This window comes from Gossypium arboreum, chromosome 7 (assembly GCF_025698485.1).
Source record: "Gossypium arboreum isolate Shixiya-1 chromosome 7, ASM2569848v2, whole genome shotgun sequence".
In the NCBI taxonomy this organism is placed as follows: Eukaryota; Viridiplantae; Streptophyta; class Magnoliopsida; order Malvales; family Malvaceae; genus Gossypium; species Gossypium arboreum.
In genome coordinates this window covers 102,986,136-102,999,112 of record NC_069076.1, presented here as the reverse complement: position 1 = coordinate 102,999,112, position 12,977 = coordinate 102,986,136, and the positions used below count along the sequence as shown (strand labels likewise).

The 12,977-nt window shown below is 33.5% G+C and overlaps 2 protein-coding genes across 5 annotated transcripts; one reads left to right on the top strand and one right to left on the bottom strand.

Annotated features, from left to right (window-relative positions):
* The first annotated feature begins 2,717 nt into the window (after positions 1-2,717).
* Positions 2,718-6,390, top strand: LOC108450294 (aspartate aminotransferase, cytoplasmic). The gene is made up of 11 exons (XM_017747855.2): positions 2,718-3,126; positions 3,246-3,317; positions 3,753-3,898; positions 4,000-4,099; positions 4,202-4,322; positions 4,594-4,757; positions 4,915-5,052; positions 5,271-5,392; positions 5,597-5,691; positions 5,816-5,936; positions 6,135-6,390. Exons 1-11 carry the CDS (start codon positions 2,932-2,934, stop codon positions 6,217-6,219), a joined length of 1,359 nt encoding a protein of 452 aa, XP_017603344.1. The 5' UTR covers positions 2,718-2,931; the 3' UTR covers positions 6,220-6,390.
* A 226-nt stretch (positions 6,391-6,616) lies between these two features.
* LOC108450273 (transcription factor MYB3R-1) lies at positions 6,617-12,844 on the bottom strand. Of its 4 annotated transcripts, none has more exons than XM_053030312.1 (13): positions 12,385-12,834; positions 11,801-11,927; positions 11,545-11,599; positions 11,258-11,315; positions 11,081-11,175; positions 10,845-10,948; positions 10,399-10,527; positions 8,438-10,226; positions 7,812-8,098; positions 7,559-7,669; positions 7,296-7,410; positions 6,998-7,219; positions 6,617-6,913 (listed from the first exon to the last, which is right to left on the bottom strand). In XM_053030312.1, exons 2-13 carry the CDS (start codon positions 11,881-11,883, stop codon positions 6,788-6,790), a joined length of 3,174 nt encoding a protein of 1,057 aa, XP_052886272.1. In that variant the 5' UTR covers positions 11,884-11,927; positions 12,385-12,834; the 3' UTR covers positions 6,617-6,787. The 4 variants fall into 4 exon arrangements, 3 of the variants coding, with proteins under 3 accessions (XP_052886272.1, XP_017603316.1, XP_017603325.1); XM_017747827.2 differs by having other exon boundaries at positions 11,801-12,015; positions 12,385-12,833; XM_017747836.2 differs by having other exon boundaries at positions 11,801-11,998; positions 12,385-12,833.
* Between the last annotated feature and the right edge of the window lie 133 nt (positions 12,845-12,977).

Sequence of the window (12,977 nt, the reverse complement as noted above, 5' to 3'; positions counted from 1 at the left end):
GAAAGTTAAAATTAAATTGTGAATAAAATGAAATTTAAACACGTAAATACATCATATTAAGAATATTAAATGCACTACAATTGTTTATATTGGTGACATCAATATTAAGTTAGTGACAAGTTGACTTATGATACTAACTCAATCAATTTTTTTTAAATAAAAGATTAAACTACCATAGAATAATATAACTTACTTTAGTTACGGAAGAATATTTTCATAATTTTCTAATGTAATTGATGGGCGGTTCACTCATGACACTAAGTCAATTAGGGTTTAAATAATAGTATTGATAGATATATAATTGATGGAGATGACACAATAAAGTACGTATAATAAAATTAGAATGTAAATATTATATTAAAATAAATGTTTGGTTTAGTGGTGAAATTAATATTTTATTGTCGCTAAATAGCATAAGTTCAAATTATGCTCATGTAAGTTTTTTAATAAAAAGACAAACACTTTCAAGTAATATAATTTATTTTAATTACGAAGAAAATTTCCGTAATTTACCTAATCAAATGGGTCTCTAATTAACTCGTAATACTAACTAAATTAAAAACTTAAATAATAATATAGATAATAAATAAATTATGAATATGCTTATTTAACAATCATATTATTCACTATATTTGATCGACCGATAACATATTAGATTTTGAATATAATATTTTAGTTTTGAGTTTGGTTTATATATTTCACTAATAAAAGGAAATTTGAACTTAACTATAGAATATAAAAATATTAGGGTTAGATTTTTTTAGGCTTCACTTTATAATTATTCTTACATTAAGGTTTTATAGTTACTCCTACATTGATGTTTGATTTTTTACAAGTTAATTCTTGAACTTGACAATTTTTCTTACATTAGGGTCTGAATTTTTTTGTCTAAATTTTTGATATTTTCTTTAAAATCCTAACATTCATACCCCAAATGTAATAACAATTATCAAGTTTGAGAATTAACTTGAATAAAAAATAAGTTCAAGGCTCAATATGTGAACAACTGTTTAGTTCACATCCTGATATGGGACCAATTAGGAAAAATTTGAACTCCAATATCAGACTTATGGTCAAATTGAAGCTCTAAATAGTGATTTAACCTAAAAATAATTCTTATTGTTTTATTATTGAGAATTAAAACTTTTATGTTAGTTTCGAAAGTTTAAATTTTGTCATATAAGCTAATTAAAACAATATTTTAATTGTTGATTGAGTCTTAGATCGGTTGGCATTGATATTATTGTCAACATAGGAGGGTATGAGTTTGAACATACTAGAATATATTTATATTATTATTTAAGGGTCGAGATATATTATAAGTAACTCTAAGCATTATATTAATTTAAAAACTTTAAAAATTATATACTTTCATAATAAAATTAAATTTTAATTAAAATAAAGTTTTAATCAAATTTCAATGTAAAAATAGTTATCTAAATTTAACTTGATATTTAAAAAAAAATAACATATTTAATTTTCACATCTAAATGAAGTCCTAGAAATTGGTGAATATCCAAAAACAGACATCTTGGCAAACGTGCCAAACCCTACTTCATCTATAATCCATTATCTTTTGGAAAAATCCTATGTATCACCCGGCTTTTCTTTCTAACCAATTGAAAGGCGGCGATTATCTTTTTAGAAAAACTCAAATATTGGAAAAACCTATAAAATAATTAAAAATAATTAAACTTTGCATTCAAAAAAAATAAAAAATTGAACTTTTAATCATTGCGGTTTATGATTCTCGGAAATTGAATATGCGACCGCTTTTTATTTTTAAAATATTTTACGAAGCTTTAATGAAAATTTTTATCAAAATTTGGATGGCTAATAGTAGTAATTAATTCTTTTTAGACAAATGATTGGAACGTGCTTCATTTTTATAGGCAGAGATTAAATCTCTAATCTTATATTTAGAAAATGAGATGAATAATTATCATATACTATTACATTTTAAAAGAATTTAAATTTAGGGATTATATTGAAAAATTGTTAAATTGCAAGGCTAATGACTAATTTTCATAAAAATAGTTTTAAGAATCAAGTTGAAAAAAAGTTGATAAGTTTATAACTAAATGCTGTTTTATCCTAAAAATCATTTAAACATTCATAAAATAATTTAGCAAATAATTGAGCTGTTGCATCATGAGTTTTTCATGTCAATTGTTATTTAGACATCATGTCCATGACAGTCACCACTTAATTGCCCGCAAGATATTTTGATAGAAAATTGTATTAAGAGTATTAATTGTTTACTAACTTTCAATTAACACCTTAATTGAATGTGATTTTCAATTAAAATTTAATTTATTTTTAATTATTTTAGGAGTCTTTTTCATTTAAAATATTTAAAAATTAAAAGATATATAGTATTTTATTACACAAAAAAAGTTTTGAAATCACATTATATGTTATTTGATATTTTATTTTATTCAAATGATGGAATATAATATCCATTAAGTCTTAACTCGATTGGTATGGGCATTGTTGTCAATATAAGAGAATAAGAGTTCGAGTGCATTGAAATAAATTATCTTCTTATTTATGAGTTAGAAATAGATTATTAGTAATTTTAAATTTAGTAAAATATCAAAAATCCAAAACACTAAACATAATTGTGTATAAAATGTTAAATTTTATAAAATATATTTTTTTCATTTGTCTCAAAGTTTTAAAATTGAGAATTATATTTTGTCAAAAAAAAAAAAAAGAGAGAGAGAGAGAAGAAAATTATATAATAGAGATAAAGAAAAGGTGGACCCCAATTGATAACAGCTACCGTCGCTCGCCGCGTAAGCTTTCTATTGATATAAGCAAACAAAATGGAACAGTCAGTTATCAGCTACCAAAATAAAATTTTGCCGTAAAACCAAACAGGAAAAAGTAAGCGAAAATTCACCATTCAAACGTACCGAACAAGCTAAAATGCGCCCCGAATTTACGTCACCGTCTTCTTCTTCATCTTCGTCGGCCGATCGACGGTTAAACGCTCTGGTCCGACACCTCGCAACCGCATCAACGGTATCTCAAACCACAGTAGCATTTTCTCCCACCTCCGGGTTTCATGGAGACTCCGTTTTCTCTCACGTCGTTCGCGCCCCTGAAGATCCCATTCTCGGAGTATGCTAATAAATTCAATCTCTCTCTGTGTGTTTTTTTTTTTTGGTATCTTTTTTATTCTTTTAATTATGAATGATTAAGATGTAACAATTAGCTAACACATACCGTTGATTTATTAGGTGACTGTTGCATATAACAAAGATCCCAGCCCCGTTAAGTTGAATTTAGGAGTCGGTGCTTATCGAACTGAGGTAAGTTATTTATTTCTTTAAAAGATTTTCCATAAAGTTGGATTTTGGTAAAATTCTATAAAATATCCCTGTAATATCATTTTTTTTTGCTGTTTAATTTGATAATTTTTAGTTTTTATTTTCTAAAATATATATTTTCGGTCTTGATACTAATTCTTTTTTCTATTAAATTGGTCAAATAATTTGAACACATGCAGCTTAACAAATTTTCTCTGTGAAAAAAATAGCAAGGTGTATATAGCAAATCATCGTAAGTAAAAAGCATGCCAAAGTTGGTTTCATACTGAAAATACATATTTCAGAAAGTAGAGAACTAGAAATGATCAAATTATAATATAAGGACTAAATCCGCAAAAAAGGTATAGTGGACCTTTCATACAATTTGGCATTGGATTTTTTTGTTTTCAATTTAAAATTTGTTAATTTTGCTAACAGGAAGGGAAGCCTCTTGTTCTTAATGTGGTGAGAAAAGCTGAACAAATGTTGTTGAACGATAAATCACGTGTTAAGGAATATCTTCCCATTGTTGGAATAGCAGAGTTTAATAAATTAAGTGCTCAACTTATTTTTGGTGCTGACAGGTTTGTTAATATTGGATGTTTAATGCTAGTCTGGGAAATTTTACATTAATTTTATTGTTTTTGGTATATAATTTGTTTCTTTTTGTGTGTTTTAAATGTAGCCCTGCTATTGGAGAGAATCGGGTTACTACAGTTCAGTGTTTATCTGGGACGGGTTCATTGAGAGTTGGAGCTGAATTTTTGGCTAGGCATTATCATCAAGTAAACCTTCTTGTTTTATTTTACATATTGTATTTTTTGAATTATCTTTGGACAATTTCATAGTAGTGCTTTCACTTACCTTTTTTACTTTTTCTTTGGCAGAAAACTATATACATTCCACAGCCAACATGGGGAAATCACCCCAAGGTTTTTACTTTGGCAGGATTATCTGTGAAAACTTACCGCTATTATGATCCAACAACACGCGGATTGAATTTCCAGGGTATGAAAAACTTCTATGAATATGTGTTTTGTGTGTATTACCATGCAGTATTTCAATCTTATATTGGGATCTTACTCAATTATCATCAACTACATGACATCAGTAAAATTTTGTAGTTCCTATCATTATTGTTGTTCTTGTGACCATTGATCTCCATATCTGATTATGCATAATTGCTTTTAGGTTCTCCCTTTTTTGGTGTCCGATGAGTATTAGTTTGATTTAGTTTTACTGTTTTTTTTATTTTTCGGTCTTCCTTTCTTGATAAAAGGGTTATTGGAGGACCTTGGCTCTACCCCTTCTGGATCAATTGTGCTTCTTCATGCATGTGCTCATAATCCCACTGGAGTCGATCCCACCCGTCAGCAGTGGGAGCAAATTAGGCAGTTGATGAGATCGAAGGCATTGTTACCCTTCTTTGATAGTGCTTATCAGGTAGGTAGAACTGAATGCAACATTGGGTATTTACTTTTGCAAATCCATAAACTTATAACAGTTTGGATCATTTAATTGGTGAAGACTTGAATGAAGTTATTCGTTATTACTATTATTTTCATTTCTAAAAGGATTGTATTGGTACTTGTTATTATAGGGTTTTGCCAGTGGAAATCTTGATGAAGATGCACAGTCGATTCGTATGTTTGTTGCTGATGGTGGTGAATGCTTTGTAGCTCAGAGTTATGCAAAGAACATGGGCCTCTATGGCGAACGTGTTGGTGCATTGAGTGTTGTAAGACTCTAATATCGATGTCTATGAGATTTAGAATGCCCTAAATTGCATTCTTTTAATTTAAAGTACTTTTATATTATTTTTTGTACAAATCATGTGTTAGCAAGATCTGGTCACTATAGATGGACATTTTTTACTTGATAGATCAAGTTGTGCCTTGTTATTTTTTGGTTTGAAGAACGTATTCTGATTGTTATTACAAATTTCATCGTAAATAGGTCTGCACGGCAGCCGATGTAGCAAGCAAGGTCGAAAGTCAGCTCAAGCTTGTTATTCGGCCAATGTTTTCAAATCCACCAATTCATGGTGCATCTATTGTGGCAACCATCCTGAAGGACAGGTATGCGCTCTTCACCCTTGGTTCACTACATCGCTGTTGTCTGCATCATTTGGTTGGCAAGAACTCCATCTTATCTTGTGTATATCAGCTTATGTTTTGAATTTTAAGCCACAGTTGCGGGCTATTGTCAAATGGACTTTGCAGATTCTAATAACCAGTCGCATCCTGTCCTAATTCTTTTTCTTTTGGCCTTTTAACCAACAGCAACATGTTCAATGAATGGACTATTGAGTTGAAGGCAATGGCTGACCGTATCATCAGCATGCGCAAACAACTTTTTGATGCTTTGCGTGCTAGAGGTATCCTCGAAGTTCCTTCTATCTTGGTGCAATTTCTTTGTGTTGTATTTAAGCAAATCGATTGCCACAATATCCTAAGTATATGTTACTTTCTCACTTATTTCTTTTGCTTTCCATATGGCAGGAACACCTGGTGACTGGAGTCATATCATCAAACAAATTGGAATGTTTACCTTCACCGGACTAAATTCAAAGCAAGTGGAATTCATGACCAGAGAATACCACATCTACATGACTTCTGATGGGTAAGAAGCTCAATTATTGGTCCTATGTTACTTAAATAAGGGCATGCATCCACTATGGGAATCAAAAGCCTCGTATCCATGTATAGGTGCCTAATACACACACACATAAACGAAGATTTCGCATAATATAGCTTAAGTCTGTAAACCAATTATTGGAATTGGGATTTTGATCGATCTATTTTTGCTCTTTATGTACAGGAGGATTAGCATGGCAGGACTGAGTTCAAAGACAGTCCCTCATCTGGCTGATGCAATTCATGCTGCAGTTACCCGTATGTCATAGAAATGGGGCGTAGCACACACAGCAGCTCCTCAATAAACTTGTTTGGGAATCACATCAAATGAGTATTTGTTTTTCACTTTACCATTCAATAACAACTGTATTTGAACAAAATTGTAGCCTTCAAAACACTGAAAGGGCAGAAAGAAATAAACTCACTTCCAATTGCTTATATTTTATGGTTCAATCTATCCCCTTTTAGCTTGGTTTCTGTCAATGGCTAAGATAGCATTATAAAACCTTTCCATGCTAATAGTCAATTAGTGCCTGCGTCCTAGAAAAAAGCCTATGATTGACAACAGTAAATGTAACTTGAGAGAATTAAAAGGAAATGAAATTTCAGCACTCCAAGAAACAACCCACTGGGACACAAGAAACAAGTGAGAAGAGTTGGAGAATCTTATGCGCTTGCACAATTCTTTTTTTATCATCAATTAACTTAATTAGATCCATTCTCGTTCGACAAGAAATTGATGGATTTTGAAAAGAAAAAAGGGGAAAAAAAGATGGGATACATATATTCGATGTAAACTACAAACATGCAAGCCTTTTCAGTACTCTTGATAAACCATTACCTGCAACCTTTCAAGAGATATGAAGAGGGGCTTGAGAAACTCACGGCAGTTGAGGACTTTCTATTTTCGGTACCCTTTCCAGGCGTTCCACATTCACTAAAGTCAAGGATGCGACGCTCCACCTGCAATTAATCGCAAATTATCAATTTCAACTAATTGCAACAAATAAGAGGATGTCAAGTATAGCTATGGTTTTTCAGTAATACCAAGATATCTGAAGCCAAATGTGATTGAGTCTCCATTTGATTATTCTCTTTGTCCATTTTGGAATTGTTGGAGCGTCTTCCCTTCACAATTGATTCTGGAGTTTCATTTCCCAAAACTTCCAAAGCATCAGCATAAGTAGTTGCAGTATGCTCACTTAATTGTTTCATCAACCCGATGGCATCGTAGCTTCTATCTGGAGGGCTCATCAGGTATCCAATGTCCTGGAAAGAGATTCCCGGTTGTCAGGAATGGTAAACAAAATATCTAAATTCCAAAACCTACCTCAAGTTTTTATACCTCAATTGTTATTTCTGTATCAATCCTTGGGCCTGGAACAAAAGAGTTGATAAACCAAGGAGACTTCCATGCTGATGGGGATTCTATACTTCTTTTTAATGGAGTTTCACTGAAGCTGGCAATCCACATCAAGCAAGCAACTGGTGAGTAATCGATCAACTAATGTTAGCATTTCATGGGAAATAAACAAAAGCAGAGGTTAACATACAAGCACGCAGAAAAGCGAAATAATATAACGGTATTGGGGAGCAGTGGAACCTTACATATTACAATTTTCAATAGCAGCACCATTCCCAACATTATTAGCCAAGTTCTCCAAGGTTGCTGATGAAATTGACTGGCTTTCACTGTTCTTTATCTGCGGAGTAGGAGAGCTGATAATTATGCATGCAACTGGTGAGTAATCGATCAACTAATGTTAGCATTTGATGGGAAATAAACAAAAGCAGAGGTTAACATACAAGCACACAGAGAAGCGAAATAATATAACGATATTGGGGAGCAGTGGAACCTTACATATTGTAATTTTCAATAGCAGCACCATTCCCAGCATTATCAGCCAAATTCTCCAAGGTTGCTGATGAAATTGACTGGCTTTCACTGTTCTTTATCTGCAGAGTAGGAGAGCTGACAATTATGCATGCATTTCCCGAAAAGCATTCAGAAGCCAAACCCTGATTTCTTGGAGTCAGTGTGCTTGAAGACAATAATGGTCTGTCTGCTTTAAGACCAACATGTTCAGGAGAAAACAATAGTAGATCATTTAAATTGTGCTCAACAAGCACTTCTGGAGGCCGTTGGACCTGTCAAAAGTAGATCAGAAAAAATAGTAAATAATATAAATCAATTCATCACGTGAAAGGGAATACAAAAATAAAAAGAAAGAAGGGTTAAGAATGAGATTTCCAACATAAGACCACGAATTTACATAGAACTATCAGCATCATCTCTGAATATATTCCAACATAAACAACCACTATTAGTGTATAGCTCCAGCTCCCTCAATATTCCAACAGTAGTTCAGGTTATCATTAAAGAAACAAGAACCAAAAAGCTGAAGGGATTAGTCAGACAGGAGTGCTTCTAAAGCTGGAAATTTTACATAAAAAAATAATAATTTTTTTATATATAAAAAAACTCACAATTTTGTCGGAAGCGTTAGCATATGTTTTGTCCTTGGCATCAGTAACACAGGCTTCCTTTTCTATGTCTCCTTGGGAATTAATTCCATTAGAACCTTTCTTCTGAGCTTCATCATCTAAAGGTTCAGTGTGATCTCCCCCATTGTATTGTTCCTGATCAACTGCTTGACACAAGTTTTCTTTTTCTTCAATGAAGACACCAGACTTGGTCTTACATTCAGATGGAGACTCCTGAGATTTGTTTCCAGTCCCACTCGCATCCAACATAACATCCAAGCAAGAGAATTCTTTGCTCAAATTGGATGTCATATCTGTTTCCAGCTTTTTGCCACATCTTCTTTCTGATAAAGGAGACAATAGGTCACGGTGGCGTTTCTTCAATATGGATGGTGTACGAGTGAAAGTTTTGGCAGCACTTTTCAGCTTAGCATCAGGACTATCATCCCATAATGGAGAATCAGACAACCTAAATGGAGAGATGCAGTTCATAGATGACATCATTAGTTGGCGAATACCAAAGGGACTATATTCTTGCTGCTTATCGCAGCCACTTGATATAAGATCACAGCTGAAAAATGGAATATCTAAGCTTGGAAAGCGAGGAGGTTCATAACATAGACCTCCTCCATCTTGTTCAGCAGGCAAGTTTGGTTTATCATCCACAATAGGACAAGTTTGCATTGCATTTGATTCAGAACCAAAAGTATTCACTGGAACCAACTTCGGAGAATCTTTGTCAAGGTTGGATCGCTCTTGCAAGTCTGTATCATATGTATGATCATCACTAGTACAGATAAAGCCATCATGTACATTCATAGTAAGTTCTTGCTCCTGAGTTTCAAAAGGTTGACCAGTTAACTGACCAGGCTCTCTGCCATATATAAGGGTGGTACCATCCTCAACTGAAATAAGTGGAGACACAAAAGATTGACAGCATGAGGTTGGCAACACTTCAGACCTTGAAGGACAATTAGATTGCAAGGCTGGCATGATCCCAGTTTCAGATTTTTGGATGTCTGAAGCCTGAGAAGATGATGCATGTGTGTGGCTACATGATTCAACCATATTATATCCTTGTGTAAGATCTTCAGAGACAAAGCATCCATCAGTTACTGTCTCTGAGAATAGGACCCTACAACATTCATCATCCGTTATCAGCATATGTTCTTGCTTGTCAAAATTTGTAACTGTATTTATGAAAGATGTAGGAGTATTTAATCCTACAGAAGTTTGTAATGCAACATTCATCACTTCATGGCATCTACTAGTGTCTATACAGTGATTTTTGAATCCAGATGATTCTTGCCCTAATTCCAGAGAAGAAGGATTAGCTAGGTTTGTTAAACCAAACTGGTAATCCCCACATGTAGAATACCCTGCTTCACCAGGTATTTCTGGAATGGAGAAGCTGACATCTTCCAAAGATGGATAATACTCTTCTGAACAAGGTGCTGGACAGGAATTCTTCTCCTTTCCCACACCAGATATTTCAGTCAAGTGCAAATGCTCTCTTGTATGCACAGCAGCATTGGCCAAATCACGTGTAGGCTGGAAGCAGCCAGCCATAGTAGGGTCTTGGCTGCATTCTGATATGTCATCTGCTTCTGTCCGACATTTGGCACCACTATCATCTACATTCCTCTGTATCCTTGAAGAAGATGAAGGCATAGACTGGCTTTGATTTGTAAGAAGTGGAAACTGAAATTGTTCTAGAAGTCCTGATGCTACGCAAGAGTCCACTTTCTTTTTGACTGAACTGTTCCAGTGATTTTTTATAGCATTGTCTGTCCTGTTACCCGTACAAATTTGGAAACAGAGAGTTATTGGTAGAAAAAATATATTACCTTTTAATTAATGTACAGATATCAAAGGATGATTTGCAGCCACCAAAGTAAAAAAGAATAAAAGACCAACAGTACGTAACCTCGACACAACATTGATGGGAAGGTCTGGCAACATACCTTCCTGGCAAGAACTTTGAGAGCTCTGCCCATTTGTTTCCATAAACCTGATGAGCACGAATAAGAGCCAGCTCTTCTTCCCGAGTCCATGCCTCTTTATTTATGGCAGGATTGAGATGATTATGCCACCTACATTAGTACTTAGCTGTATGAGCACAAATGCAAAACAGGAACAATTTTTTGTTCTTATATTTTTTAGGGAAAAGGAGCATTACAACACCAAATGATTTCATAAAATTTCCAAAAAAGTTCACGATAACATCTCAGAGTGAGAACTGTTAAAATTCAACAGCATTAACCCAATGAAACCAGGCTCAGGCCAGCTGTGTTACCAGTTCTACAAAAAGCCATAATCCAAGGTCCACTCCCCAGTCTCCTTGGCCTTCTGCAAAACTACAAATGTAAATGGGGTTTAAATATTAAAAGTAACAGCTCTATCATCACACCTTTCTCTGCACTGCTTTCCAATACGTCCAGGTAAGTGCTGAGCAATGGTTGACCATTTTTTGGGCCCAAATTTGTTCACCAACTCAATTATCAGTTCATCCTCCTGTTATATTTCAGAAAAGCAACTCAGAATGTCATACTAATTATCAAAAATATATATTTTTGTTTTGTCGAAAACAATCAAGTGCAAAGAATTGAGAGGAAAAGAAAAATAAGTAGCAAAGACAATAATCACCTCTTTGGACCATGGCCCTTTAACAAGTTCTGGATTCAAGACCTTTTGCCACCTGTGTAGGCACTGTACATCAGTCCGATCCTTGAAACACTCCGCTGCAGATGAATAAGTACAATTAAATAATTGGAATGATTCAAAAAGAGCTATTATGCCAGTTGCATTGAAAAAAAATCATACCTATCTTTTTCCAATTTTTTCCTTTAAATTGTTGAACAGCTTTACGCAGAATCTCATCCTGGAGGCCCATAAATTATTTAAAATATGCAAATAATTACATACATGTATGCATATGCACCGTACATTGATACAGACAAACACACCTAAATGAACACAAATAATAAATTTATCGAGGGTTGGGTCTAAAATTACTAAACACCGATAACACAGCCAAAGCAATAAGGTTCACAGAAAGGTATTATCTTAAATTGCAAGACAGCAATCATAAACTAAGGAAAGAAAATTACCTCCTCAGGGGTCCATTGTCCTTTTGTAGAACGTCTCGTAGGACCACTAGTTCTTCTACAAAAGGATTGCAAAGTCAGAAAAACTCGGAAATACATGAACAACAATTGCTTGTAAGATAATATACAAATTTTAGCAAGATTAAATAGAAAACATTGTAAAGGGAGGACGAGAGCAGCTAAGAACAAATATAATGAATTTTTGACTTTTCAAGTGAGGGGTGTTAATAAGTAAAAATCACTATGAAAAGGAAAATACCCATGAAAAGCTCGCATTCTCTGAGCGCCATCGCTGATGCTGGGCCCAACTGAAGGAGTCGATATTGTTCCGTCACCATCCATAGTTCCTTTGGAGATGAATAAAGATGCATACCCCAATTCCAACTCTACAACGTTTCTCTCCACAATATGCTTTCCAAATCATTATAAATCAACCTAACTAGAAAGTTCCTCGACACTAAACAACAGAACAAACTAACATAAAAGGGAAAAATAAATTATACATCAACCTTAAAAAATTCCCCCCAATAAAAGAAAAAAAATCAGGAAAAAAGTTTTATACAATTTAATTAAAATTCATAATCAACGATTTAAAAATTTGTCAGTAAAGCAAAATTCTCTTAAACTAGGACCCTAGATCACGATCAAATTTTAAATTCATTTAATTTCCAACAACTCAGAAATTGGATAAAGAGTCGACAGTTAGTGAAGCAAAATGTTTAGTATGTAACCTAGACAGCGAGATCGATTCAAAAAAGTTTTAAAAAAATTAAAGAAAAAGAACTCTTTAAATTCGTAAGATATAAGAAGAAACCCTAAAAAGAAGAAAAAGGAAGCACTCACCACCGAACTGAGCTCCGAAAACCAAGAAACGGAGAACCGGAAAAGAGAGCAAGTAGAAACGATGCACATTTGCAGATCCAACCGAAGATATGAAGTTCTATTGAAGATCGAGAACTGCAATGATTATAGAAGAAGAAATGAAACGAAGAGAGGAAGGGAGAGGTCTGGAGAGCTATTCAAACACAAAGGGGGCAGTCTAATGTTTTTTTTTTTTTCAAAACCTGTGGTTGAAGATCGAGCCTGTTTTGAATTTGATGGCTTGGATATATGTTTTAAGTTTTCAAAATTCCCAACGGCCAGTTTTAGAAGTTAACAAAAACAAACCTAACCACAACAATATCATATCATGTATAATTAATACATTTACAAATTTTAATTAGAAAAATCCTATATAATTAATATACCTATAATTTTAATAAAATCGTGAACAAGTTTTTATTCGCCAAGGTCGCAAAATACATTAGCCGATTATATGGCCAAGTGTATAGTGATTACTTTCATTAAAATTTATCGATTTGAAGAATTACTGCAATAAGTTAAAAGTTTAATTGAGACAGATTATATTGTTATTTTGAGTCATTAGTGTAATTTTT